General features: G+C 41.0%; 1 protein-coding gene across 1 annotated transcript in view; it reads right to left on the bottom strand.

The window, feature by feature from the left end:
• SH3RF3 (SH3 domain containing ring finger 3) overlaps nt 1-13777 on the bottom strand; it is a 237705-nt gene that overhangs the window by 53409 nt on the left and 170519 nt on the right. Inside the window, exon 4 of the mRNA XM_088530028.1 lies at nt 7567-7920. Coding sequence (XP_088386154.1) covers nt 7567-7920 — 354 coding nt within the window. The remainder of the gene's footprint in view (nt 1-7566; nt 7921-13777) is intronic.

Below are 13777 nucleotides of genomic sequence, written 5' to 3'. Positions count from 1 at the left end.
GTGCAAAGGCTTTACTAAGAGTTCCCCTTCAGGGAAATTGCAGTATTAGACAAATAAACAAGAAAAAAAGCCAAACAAACAAAAAGCGAAAAATACACATTGTAGTAATTTCTGCTAAAATGTCATGCATGTACACATAGCATCTGCCAGATGGACAGGATTTTGTGGTATAGTGTAAATATCAAGAGAGTACTTTGCTTGCTCCTGAGTCTCCAAAACTCGATAGTTGACCAGCAGGTCACTTAAAGCCTCAGGATTAGCCCTGCGGAAAAAAATAGATTCCAGTGGAAAAATGTTTTTGGGTTACTACTCTGAGGAGCATGTGAAAAAAAGTTGTTTTACAGTCAACAGGATTTCATAACACCATCCTAAAGCATGTCCTTCTTACTTAGACTCAGTAAAAAAACAGCTTCTGTGATTCTTGAAAAAAAATCTTTCAAAATGCATTTATCATGAGATGAATTATGGGATAAAGAGAAAACACTGTCTCTAAAAGCGGGTAGTTTCTGAAAGGTGATTCTGCTTTGACCTGCATTCTTGGTAGCTTATGTAACCAGTCAATAGGCTCAGCCAGTTAATGTGTCTCATTTGCAGCAGTTTTGATGAACTATGCAGTATTACCCAAATGCACATAGAGTACATTTAAAGACCTACTGCTAGCTATAAAAGACATAGCTTACATGACTGCTTGAAACACTCTATTTCTTAAAAAAAAAAAAAAAAAACAACTCCACCCTCACAATGCAAGTTCCTAGTAAAGTTACTTAAAATAGAGATGCAAATAATAGTCAGTGTTTGGTTAGAGCTGGGAATATACAAGGACAGGGAACAGTTTAGGTTAGACTTCAGTTCAGTCTCTTCCACTGTTTAAATGACAGAAACATAGGTCAGTTCAACTGACATTACCTCTCTTTTGCCTTTTTAACTGGTGAAATCCCCTGGCACAGCTGCCATTGCCTTCAGCTGTCTAAGTCTCATTAATATACGTCTGGTCGGTTTGCCTTTCGCAGCATAACAGAGTTGTATACAGGTTGTATACAATTTGGACTTCAAAACAAATGGAAAAATGACTGAATTTCTTTCCTTTTCTCAGAACCCCTTGAAAATATAAGATTCATATTTAGTCTTTGGATTTTAATCATAATCTGTATGCTCCTCGTGGTCAGCACTTTTAGGTTATCAGTCAAGGCTCAACTACAGCTCTGCTATTGCACTTTTTCAACTAAAATTCAGCACTTTCAGGTAACTGATAAGGAGTCACATTTCCAAATGATTTATATAGAAAGACACTCCAGGGAAGACTTTTTGTTTCAAATACTACCAATGGCTGGGACTGGAATTGTGCAAGACATCAGTCTCAGCTTTTCCTGAATGTGTGGCCTCTGGTTAGGAGCCTGTGCTAACACACACAGATACAAAGGGATTTCCTGTGCATGGTGATGAATTGTTTAAAATACACATCCGAGTCCCTTTGGTGGGGAGGCTCCTTTTCTCCACATTCAGCCATTATGCTGGTGTGCACAAAGCCTCACTTCATTATTCATTACATGCATTTTCCTTCAGAAAAAAAGACAGGGGACTTGGAGCAATACTGACCTCTGACCTTCCCAAATTGCAGGGTAGAATAATTCATAAGGAGTTAAAATGGATGCAAGATGAGGCACCTGAGGCCTAGGCACACTCACTGCCCTGTGGGACCTCCCTGGCACCCAGGGGAGTCTCAGTTATGACCAGCTTCCTTGCATCCATCATCAAATTCAGCTCCAGCTTCATCCCAGGCCTGCAGCATCACTTGCAGCTTCAGTAAAAGCCCATTTCATCAGCACATTGGGGCATTCTCCATCATGGACAGACGCTATTGTCTTTCAGATGGAGTTCTTATGAGTGACATTCAGCAGGCAGGCATAAAACATAGTGCATGTAAATCTGTCTGCAAAAGAAATGAAAATCACAGCCCTGCCCCTTTCAAAACAAATTTTTGTTTTGTCTTGACTATTGCAGTTTTCCAGTCTGCACTATTTCAGTGCTATTTTATCAAGCTTATGTGACTTGGAGTTGGTTGTTCTACCTTTGAGCGTCCCTAAGCTTGTTATGTATTAATGTACTTTTAGGCCTCATTCATTTCCAAGTATATCTTAGCTAGCTGGAAACAACTGAGTTGGTTCCACTTGAACAGAAACATGTTATTGAAGGCCTTTAGTCTTCGCTTGTTAAGTTAACAATATGTAGAAATGCTTTCAAAACACATGATTTCATACTCTGGTCTTATTCTCGTGTGTGTCAGTGCTCAAAGTGCATAAATATGTGCCCTTCTAGAGAAGCAGGAGGCTTATAATAGTCTGACAACTCACACATACACAAAAAAAAGCCTGTCAACACAGCATGAAAGTCTGGTTTCAATTGATATGAACAGACAAAAGCCATAACAATATAGTCCCATGTATGAAATCACTTTTAAGGGGTGAATATATATTCCACATTTATTCAAACATCTGAAATTTGTGCCTATGCTTTAGGTTCCTATCAATTCAGCAGAGGGAAAGGTGTCCCTTAAAGGTCTCCTGCAGAAAATGCTGGCTGTCAGATGCAAGCACCTCAGATCCTCAGGGCTTGCTTTAAGAAGACTTTTCCACAGGGCACCAGTGAGTTGCCTATGGTAAGAGACTGGATGCTATTCTAGAACTTCTGTGATGTATTTCTGCTCGTCCATGGGACCAGGCACAGCAAAAAGTGCATGGGACTTTATAAAAAGGTAGAAAAATCCTCCAGTTAATCTCCCAATACCAGAGAAACTCAAGATAATTGAAGTGAACAAAACTCCTTTATTTCTTTTTCTAAGGAGATCTGCTAAACAGACAATAGTGAAGTGTCTGGAAATTTTAAGAACATGTTAAAAAAAAAAAAAACACAGCAACAACAAACCAAATGTTGATTCTAATGGTGAAAGGAAAGGTACAAGTTTGCCAGATAGTCAGCAGTGAAACTGCAAATTTGTTGTTTCCCCTATAAAAAAATACGCTTTGGCTGAATTTGCCGCAAACCAGCAGGGACCTGTGGCAGTTACTGAAAGAGCCATTCGAAGGCTGTGAGGGTGACTTGCAGGGAACATCGGTTCCTCCTCCAGGGAGGAAAGAAAAGGTGAGAGATCCACGGGTGGGAGAGCTTACCCATAAGGTTGGCAGCTACCTGCACGGCCTTCCTACCAAGTCGCCCACACTCTCACTAACACCTCAGTGGAGTAAGTTTGTAGGCTGTCAGGCTGCCAAATCCCTAGCGAGACATACTGAACACTTACCTTAAAAATGCCAGGAACATTTTAGAACAAGAACAATCCACAGACTGCCCTGAATGCCTGTACCTGAGAGCCCAGGGCTCTGTTGCTCATGCTACTTTGGCTGGTGTTCAAACACTTGAATAAAAGAGGAACATGGGGCTGATTTTCTGTCTGGGGCTGCAGTACCATTAATTGTTTCAGGGACATGTCAGGTCCAAGCAGATGGCAGAGAAGGAAGCGAGTTTCTGACATTTTGATTTAAAATGTAATCCCTCTAATTATGGTATTAGTAGATATATAGAAATGCTATTTGTTTTGTAAGAGATAAATTCAAATTCTTTGTGGAGCTAACTAAGACAGCTGAAAGCAGGAGAATTCATATTGGTAGCTCTTGTGATCCTATTGCAAGCATTTCCGTAGCGAGGCATTTTTCTGAAGCCTCTAGCTCCTACACTTAAGAGAATATAATGAGAGTGTCAGCTCTGCTTTTCTTTTCACAGATCTACATTTCTAGCAAAGTTTGAAAATATAAATGTTAAAATCTCTCAAACTCAAAAGCAATAAAAAGGCATTGGAAAGCAGACGTAAACACGCATGCCCATATCACATTTGGGGTGACTGGATCCTCGGAGCTGCAATAATGGGTGTGGGCAAAGGGAAACCTCTTTTCACGAAGATTGATCTGAGCCACCACATCCCTTCTTTTCCCCTCTTGGATTCTGGCCAAGACATTTCTGGCCAGCACTGATCAAGGCAAGTGCTCTGCTGCCTTCTCTGCCAACCTGCTCATTGATGTCAGGCAGAAGACTCACTCTCCAAAACGGGGGTTGCAGTGCTCTCCCTCTGTCACGTGTCCCTCTGCCACACACGAGTGGCTTTGTTACAGCCCAGCCTTAGCTTTGCTTCTGTAGGTAACACTGACTACAGAGAAGGGATCCAACTAACAGCCCAGAGGACTCCAATTTGACAACCGTAATTTACTCCAGAGAACATTTTGCTCTACCAGTTGTTGAAATAAAATACAAAAGAGTCTTGGTGGAGCAGGTCATTGACCAGCATGTGAAAGGGAATGGTCCCATCGTGATGAGGAAACTTAAGCCACGTTTTGTTATGATAATTTTTTAGCCTTTTCTTAACTCATCAAAGATACATCCTGGAAAAACAATTTCTTCTTACTCAGACAAATCTGAAGACTTTTATTTATCTGGGATTTACAGAAGTTTGACAAACTGTCAGATCAAGAGTAAATAAGCAAATAAGGCCAGGAAATAAGGTAGTCCCTCCAAAGCTAGCACATTTGTGTGAGTCTTGCACACATGCAGAACCGCTGGGACATGATTGATATATTGTGCTCATGCTGCCCAGCCTACATTTACATCTGCGCCTCCTGGGAGATGCTTCTGGAAAGTGCCCATAGACTGTGCCCTCATAGATCAACTGTATAGAAATTATGGAGAAAAACATGTAATCCCTAATGGCCCTCTGTGTCCCCAACCAGTTGGACCCAAGTGCCACAATGATCTTCAAAATGAGGAGAATTTTGCATGCCAGTTATTTTGTTAAAAGGTGGGAGAGTAATTATGCACTTTCTGCTTTATCATCTTATTTTTGTGTCTCATTAGCTTACAGTGAGCCTTCACATGAGTCTAGCAAGTGTGTGCGTGATTTTTTCTTGACTAATATAAGAACAGAAAAGCCACAGACTGTCATTTCTGTGAAGTCCAAATGTGTCATGCTGGGTGCCAAAAAGCTGGGTGTGATTTACTTGACGAGTTGTGGACCCTCACCCATGTCTAGTACTTACGCTGTTGCACAGATGTCCCAGGATATCCTGGCACATGCAGTGCTTTGTGTGAGGGTCATATCCTCACCACCAGCCTCCCACTGAGGGGGTGAGAGGGAAGACGAGGCTTTATGGCAGAAAGACCTTGTCTGGAAAAGGCAGGAGGGAAAAAATGAGCTAAATTGAAGCTGTACAAAGCTGCTTTGCTGTCTCCTACAAGCAAGACATGTATGCTCCTATGTACATATGTGCTCCTACATGAAACAGCCTCAGCTCCACCATGCATTCAGCAGCAGTATGGCACCTATGTGAAGAGTATGTGATGAAAACTCGCTTCACAGGTTGTGTGTTGGAGGCCCTGGAGCAGGTTTAGAGATAAGGAAAGTCACTGTAGTCCCCCATGCGGGGTTCCACGGTGCTGCAGATGGGCATGGACAGTCATTCCTGTCCAGAGGAGTGGATGTGCCCCTGCACTGTGCTGCCCACGGCCATTCGCGCTCTCCCGGTTGTCCGCACACATCCTGGCCCGGCCAGCAGCTGCCCCACGGAGCACTCCCAGGCTTGGGATATGGCACGGCTGCACACACATTTGTCCCAGCCCTCAGTCACAGGTGCAAGAAGCAGGAATGTACAGCCAGGCATGGGAAAAGGGCAGGTCTGCCTTATTTTCAGCAGAGTTATTGCTCCATTAAATGATTGGTGGAAAAAAACCTATTACACTTAGGTTACCTCCACATCAACAAGCAGCGCAGACCTAAAGGACATGATCTGTAGAGTGAAACCATCAGTACAGAGGATCCGGTGTCGACTGTGAATATGCTTTTGGCTTTTTACTTGGACTAGTTCTGGTTGGATCCCATGGACTGATTCTGCATGGGTGTGTGCTGGAAATGTATGCTCTAGCTCAGGTTCATCCAGAAGAAATCCTGTTTGTGTGGTCTGAGTGTGCTCAACGGTGCAACCCAAAGCACAGAAAGACGGGGACAACTGGGTGCTTCACTTCAGCAGTGAACTCCTGATTACACTCCGTCTTTTCAGGAAGAAGCTGTACTGAACTGTATTAAAGCTTCAAGAGAAGCTGAGCTGCACACAAAGTGTGTAGAATATTGTGCAATTATTATTCTCCATTTTCTTCTGCTTCCTCAAACTGCGAATTACCATTTGGATTCCCTTATCCACAGAAACAGTGGGCAATTGCATATCCCTAGTGAGTCTAGCTCATATCTCTGCCAAGGCTTCAGAAGACATAGCTCAGAAGTTCTTTTCCAGTTCTGCTGGGATTTTCAAGAGAACGTGCCTTTGCTCCCTTTCATCAGAAAGGAGAATGTAGGGAAAGGCCTGTGCAATCAGCATGTATGCTAATTTAAAACCTTGCTGAGTTGTTGAGCTACTAGCCAGGTGCAATGCTTCTTAAAATACAGTGCATTCATTTTTCTTTCAGTAATCTATAGGGAAATAATTACTATAAAAATCTTTTTTATCCCTATTGTGTACCCAAACATATGAATTTCATGCCAACATTGCTACCCTACAGGATATCAAATACATTAGGGAATAAAGGTGATAGGATCTCTCAAAATTATTACTTTCTGTAACTTAAAGTGATGGAATATAAGCTACACTTTGCATTTGAAATAAATTATTTATACCATTAAAGTTGTTAATACATTCCATTACTGCAAAACAAATATGACATTTCTGGGGCCTTATTCTCCAGATTCTCATACCTGTCCAGTGATCAATGCATGCAGAAGAAAAATGCATACAAAATACTGTCAAATTAGAACGACAGCAATTTAAAACAACTTTGCATAGGTGTAAATTACTTTGAAAGAGGCAATGACAAATCAGGCCCTCTGGGCTGCGTGCTTTCAACAACCAGCTTACAAAGCTGTGTATTTTCCTGCCTTTGCAAATACATGCATCACCACGCTGACAGTTCTAATTTCTGAGAGACATTCTTTCAAAACGGACTTTTAGCAGCCATCTCAGCTGCCCTGTTCTGGCTATGCAGACGTACAAAAGACTTAAAACTGGGTCACTATTTCTTTATTATTCCCACGGTAATTCTACTCATCTGTCTTAACAAATGGGCATAGTGATTATTTTGATCTTTTCACGAGTTGTAGGGGGAGGAAAAGGAAACATATGAACGAACTGAAAGCCTGTCTATCAAGTGTCAGCCTGGCGATAATTATTACTGGGAGCCCAAAATATCCCAAACCAGGACTGAGGAGAGAAACAAGAACAAGACCTTTAAGTACCCCTCAGTTAGAAAATTAACACAAAATAATGACATTTTATGGCAGTTAGAAGTTAATGTCATTGAAAAGAGTAGGCCAGTGGAAAGCAGAACGGTGTGTAAAGCGTGCAGTTCTGCAAAACCCACTTCCATTCGTTCAGCCACCATCTAGGTGCTTATGATGTTCCCAGTCTAATAAACGGAGCTATTTATGCAACTCGCCTCTCCTCAGCTCAGCATTACAGTTCATTTATGCATCGTTGTTACCTGGGCTGGAGCACTGGATGAAAGATGAGTCAACTCTCCGATTCGGGCAGCAGCTCGTGGGTCGCTCGAGCTGATCAAAACGGGAGCGCTAATCTCCATGGAGTGCCTGTTACTCATGGCCTGGGAGGATTTGTGTGTCATACTGAGAGCAGTGAAGGAGTGGCGTTTCTTGGCATTCTTCTTGCCCTCAATGTGCCTCTGGATGGCACTGACTGCTCCTGTACTGTTTAAGGTAGAGCACTGCGCCAAAGTGACTGCCAGGGCGGTGTCAGATGGCAAGGGGACATCACAGCCAGATGCAGCAGCTAAGCATGTCTTGTCCATCTCAATAAGCTGTTTAGCTGATTCGTTGAGCTGAGTGCAGAGAAAAAAAAAGAAAAAAAAAAAAGAAAAAAAAAAGGAAAGAAAAAAAAAGGGGGGAACATTAACAACCTGTCACAGCTTGATGATGGTGCCTGCTGGACCTGCCTCACCCTCTGAGAAAAAGCCTCCCTTGGAAAAGCCCCACGCTCCTTTCTTAGAGGTGGTTTGTGATTTCTTCTTGTCAACACCTCTCCCAGGTCAGACACCAGTCTGCTGATGTCTGCTCCAGTTCGTACCACAGAGCAAACCATTGCTCTTGGGCAACATTTATTCCACTGCCACCACGAGGGAGCTGTGGGCACATACAGGAGTAGGTGGCAGCATCGCAGGCTTTATCAGTGTCACACTGTCTGCACCTTGCCAGCATCCCCATTAATTCCTCACTATTCACAGGTTTGTCGCCATAAGCATATTCTTGAAGTTTGCCGCACAGGCTTTTGAGCCAGGTTCTAAAACTTTCTGATTTTATCTCCCTGCCTTCCACCTGTCATAGGTTATCTTAGTGCAAAAATAAAACCAAGGCATTTTTCCAGCTATATTGCTTCTGCTCGAGAGGGTCACGACTGCCCCTGGGGGACTCGCTCAGCTTCTAATTCAAAAAAATTGTTTTCACGGGGGCTACTGAAAGGTTGAAAGCTTGGCCCTCAGTCCACCTAGAAAGCACAGCTTTCAGATAACGCCATGGTACCAAGGTCAGTTCTCAGTCCACTGCTCTTTATTCAGTCAAACCTCACAGAAAAATCTCAGCACAAAAATGCAGAAGGTATAGTGTGTAGGATAACTTGTCTCTAAAGTATCTTGCCTCCTGGCTACAATAACTTGTCTGGGAAAGCTACATCTTAAAAAAAATGATGATTTTGGGGCCCAAAGGGGTGCTGCAGTCTCTGACATATGAAATACACCCTGAAGTTAGCAGCGTTTTATGCAGATTGCTCTTTGCCAATAGATCTTTCCTCAAGGGGTGCTAACAGCTGAGAGAAAATGCCACATTTTGCCAACAGACCTTTATATTAAAGTAGGATGCAACACAATATGTCTGCATTTAATGACTAAAAACAACATATGAAAAAAGAACCATTTCTAACACATTACATGCTTTTGCATACACTACCATTCTAAGGCCCACCTAAACCAGAGGTACATAAAACACTAATCTGCAACCCCCAAAAGACTATTTTTATTACTATATTCACTGTATTAAAAAAAAAGAAGCGTTGCTGCTCCAAGCAAAGTCAATTGTCAATTTAGAAACCAAATACAACATAAAATAAAGGGTGAAAAAGAGAGGAAAGGGAAAGGAAAGGGAAATTATAACAATAGCAGAAGTGTGAAGTTAAACAAATGTGCAATTGAGTAGCTTTATGGCTTCAGATCACTGCCATCATGCCACAAATATAAATAAGAGATAGATATTGTCAGCCTTATGCCAGTCTTCCTAAATTTGCAAATACTTTGGTCTCCACAAGGCTTCACTCCCGAACCCTTGAAAAGGCAATAAACTTGCTAGCACCTAGAAGGTAAGCACAGGCTTGCAGGATGCTTCACTCACTGAGAGCCTCCACCAAGTCCGCCGAGAGCCTCCCACTGCCAAAGCTCTACCATGAGCTCCCGTTCAATTTGCAGGACATTTCCCCAGCTGCCCTGTCCTAGAGGAGCCCCTGCCTGCAGCAACATAGTGCTCTGCACCTGCTGGTCCCTGCCAGTAACAGCTGATCCCATTTCAGACACTTCAGGAATGTCCATTACTTACCACTTCATCAGGCTTTAAATTGGTTCAACCTCATATTTGCCAGAAGGTCCCAAGTTCCAAGGAAACCAGATAGTTCCCTTCCCCTAAGTAGGTGTTACGGCTCTGCTTACCCAATTCACGAGGACGGTCTAGCTGAATTATTTGAAATGTTAAGGAGAAAAGGAAAAGCAGAATCATGGATCAAATATGCATGATTCTTTTCTAGAGGGATGGTGAGGAGTCTCTAGTAATTGCTATTAATCAGGGCAACAATGTTTTTAACTCTGTTACATAACAATATATAAAAGATCAAAACAAGAATTTCTGAGCTTCCTGATTTTACAGCAATGCTTCACATAGACAGAGAAGTGCTTCAGCTCCTAATATCAAAATGATTATTTTTTTCATAAGAATTAGATTATAAACCCTTCTGGCTGGAGTCCAATTTACCACTGAATCTATTCCTCTTAAAATAACATTTACTTTTTTTCTTCAAAGCAAAACCAAGTTAAAAAGGTCAGTAAGACAGCTAGCATCTAACATAGAGTGAAAAAAAATAGTTGTGTATTGATGTAAACAAAATCATTTTCAAGAGCAGTAGAAGATTTGAAGCAAAAAGAAAATCACTTCCAAAAACAGACAAGTTAATGAACTTCTGGGACACTTCTAGGAATAAAAGTGTTTTGGTCTGGCAAGATAAAAAAAAAATGCTTTGTAGCTTTACCACTTTATTGTTGTTCTGATGCTTGGTTTTGAGCAACTTTGCCCATGGATGCCGGAAAATACTTCCCAAATAAGGTATGAATGCCATCAAAAAGGTTCTGCTTTCTACCTAGCAAAAGCAAATAGCGCTGTCTTTTCATAAAGAGTTTTCAGGAGTTCTTTTTGAATGTAATTTTGAAACAGATTGCATTTTTTTTTTATTCTAAACTCTCAACATGTAAACAAAGCACTGTTTTCTGGTGTCTGTCTTCAGATCTTCATCTAGATTTTGTTCTAGAAGAAAAGCTTAATGTAAAGGTCTGACCCGCAGTCAGCCGCAGGAATTGGACATTTCTGAAAGACTGTACCTCCCAGAACAGCACCTAATACCAGAGTTCAGCTTTCTTGCTCATTTCTGATCCTTCAGATCAGAAAGAACTGGGGTTTGAAATTCTGGTCTTGCTACTCTAAAATAGTTAAATATCCCTGCAGTTGCAATGGGACTGATTTTAGCCCAGATCTACTCTATAATAATGAGAAGCCCTAGGAAAGTCAGCAAACAGTGCAGAGGGATACAGCCTGGGATACAGTATGCTAGGCCAGTCAGACAATCCCAGCAGTCCTGCAATCTTGAGTCTGGGAATGCAAAACCCTGCAAGGCTAAGCCCTAAATTAGGTGAGGGATAGTGCTGGATAAGGGATGTGATGAAACACTAAAGTAAAACTGTTCACACGGTCTCAGTGAATACTGAACGTGGGCACTGCATGCTAAGATAAGGATGTACCAACCTCAGTTTATAGAGTTACTGAGCCTGTTTCTTATGCAGGTATTCCTCAGCTCTCAGGAACTTGTGCTTTAGATAGCTTCAGTCCATCTAATTTTGAGTGTGAATGAGGATTTGGAACACGCCTTTGTACTGAGCCTTGTTCACCTCCAAACAACCTTTTCCCTCAAAGGGAGCAGTAATCAAGCTCCGTTCATTAAAAATTTGCTGACCTTGATCCAAGAGCCACACTGCTCTCTCAGCCACAATACAAGCTGTCATGAGTTTGGCTACCAGCCAGACAGTCCATACAATATGAACTAAGTGAGATTTTTTTCTTCTTCTTCTTCTGGCTTTTAGATACGACTCTTTTAGATGGTCTGTTTGAGACTTTCCCATATGGGAAACAAAGGTACAAGCAGTAAGCTACCTCACTCAGGACTTCTCCACTGCCAGAATTACTGTTTTATTAGTCTCCAGATAAGCTGTACTCTTCTGCAGAACACATTATGGTGATTTTCTTCCTCCCTCTCTTTCACACATCTTCACACAAACACCCCCATGTCCCCATCACCCACAAATTTATGATATACATGTGCTTAAAAGGGACTAGTTGGCAACAGTTTGAAGAGATTTTTCAGTTAAGGATGAGTAGATATATGAGAGAGATCGTCACCTGCACTTTCTATCCTAGCATGGCCCTAGATATTCCTGTATGTCCCCAAGTAATTTAATGAACTATAACATCAATGTGCAACATTGTGCCCCTACCTACACACACAAGCCAGGATGAAGAATGAGGTCTCCACTGTGGACGGGGTGGGTTCATACTTCTAGTTTTAGATCAAATAGCATTTTTTTTATTCCACAGAATAAGGGAGAAGCAGGGAAGTTTTGGGTCAAAATTAAACAATTAAACTTTGCTGCTCTAGTCTGTAAGAAAGAGCAGTGTTTAAGGTAACTTTTTTCTTAATGCTCTTGAACCAGAAGAGATCACAAAATATGCTCAGTTACAGCAGCAAAAATGTGACAATACCAGCACAACTTATTTTCTTTGGGAAACCAAAATACATCCGTAACGGTAAACCCACTATTTTACTAATAGAAACTGCATCTCCCCTAACAAATGTGCCTAAAAAATGTGTTTATACCAATCAGCAATACTGCCATTATTCTATGTAGTTTAGACCTCCAAGAGACACAGCAGCTCCTGGAACAGTTTACTAATAGCACTGCCTTCTGTAAAACAGAAGACATTAAGTCTTTTATTGCTACAGAATACTTTTACCTTTCTAGTCTTTTATGTGTGCGTAATAGATTCGCTTTTGACTGACATCTACCTACTAGAGATGAACTCTCATTTGGTTTCTGATTTAGCAAGATGCTTCAGTACATACTTAGTACAATGCACAGACCAAAGTGGCACAAATGGGATGAAAAAGCCATTCTTTGAGAATGAGGAAGGATTGCTTAAATTCTCCAAGAGGCTTAAGCAACTTTGTTAATCTGAAGCCAGTTTGAACCAGAAAGTACAGTTTATTAAGGCTTTCAGGAAGCAGAGCTTCATTTGGTCTGTAAGTTTTTTTTCTGTCTCTATAGGAAGAAACATCTAGTGGTGGGGCAGCTGAAATACAGGTGTAAACTCAGATGTTACTTCAGGCCCCTTTGAAAAGAAAAAGGTTGAAAATTTCCACAAAACTATGTATATCTAGTTAAAAAGGATAAAAGGGTCAGAAAAAAAATCTTGTTCAAAGTCCTAGAGAGGCATAACTAAGCAGAGTAAAAAAAAAAAACCAAACCAAACCAAAAAAAAAAACCCAAAACACTAGAAAACAAAAAGCCACTGCTTATAAAACTTCAAAATGCCTCCTTGAAAAGACTGACAATATTTTAACTCAGAGAGTGTCAATTTTTACACTTTAGAGTTCATAAATATTGAGAAGATCATGTAGATCCCTATGTTATGCCTTGCAGAAACTTTGGTAATTGGACTTGTATAACTGATTTTGTGACTAAAATAGTCTGAATTTATTACAGTGCTTTCAGTTCAGAGTAGGTACTTTCAGAAAATATTATGTTCTTATGCCCCCATTAAATTGGCTTCACTAAGATTATAATTTATTCTCTGAAGCACAGTGAGGTTATTAAATAAGCAAGGGCAAAGCAGCACAAGAGTCTCTCTGTGTCTGCTACGTGCCTGAGAGGACTGCATCTTTGAAAGCATCCTCAAAATTCTCATACTCAAAAAAGGACTTTTCAAAAAGTTAAAGAAGCTTTTCCTTTCTGTTATTCATTTTTGCAAAAGCAGGGTACAACTCTCTTCTACTAAAGCCAAATAGCAAAAATGTCCTTTGACTCAAATGAGCATTAGGAGAAACACTTTATCTAATACTTAAAATGTCCACTGGGTAAGTTAATACAATCCATGCACAGCAGGTCCAAAAGCTTACTAACGGGATATTAACAGATAAAGCTGTGCCAAAGGCTCTTCAAATAAGTCATACCAAATGCATCTATATTTTTCATCCTTTCTATGTTTTGCAAATTCTGAATGAAAAAAAAATGTAAAGAAAGTCTCCGAAGTTTTCCATTAACAGTTTAAATGTACTGGGCAGAAGTTAAAAAGTCAGGCATTCACTTATGCACCATCTTT

This window comes from Tinamus guttatus, unplaced genomic scaffold, assembly GCF_059628265.1.
Source record: "Tinamus guttatus ecotype Peru unplaced genomic scaffold, ASM5962826v1 Tinamus_guttatus_pri_ptg000030l, whole genome shotgun sequence".
Lineage (NCBI taxonomy): Eukaryota > Metazoa > Chordata > Aves > Tinamiformes > Tinamidae > Tinamus > Tinamus guttatus.
The sequence above is the reverse complement of the archived record's forward strand: the minus strand, read 5'-3'. Positions and strand labels throughout refer to the sequence as shown.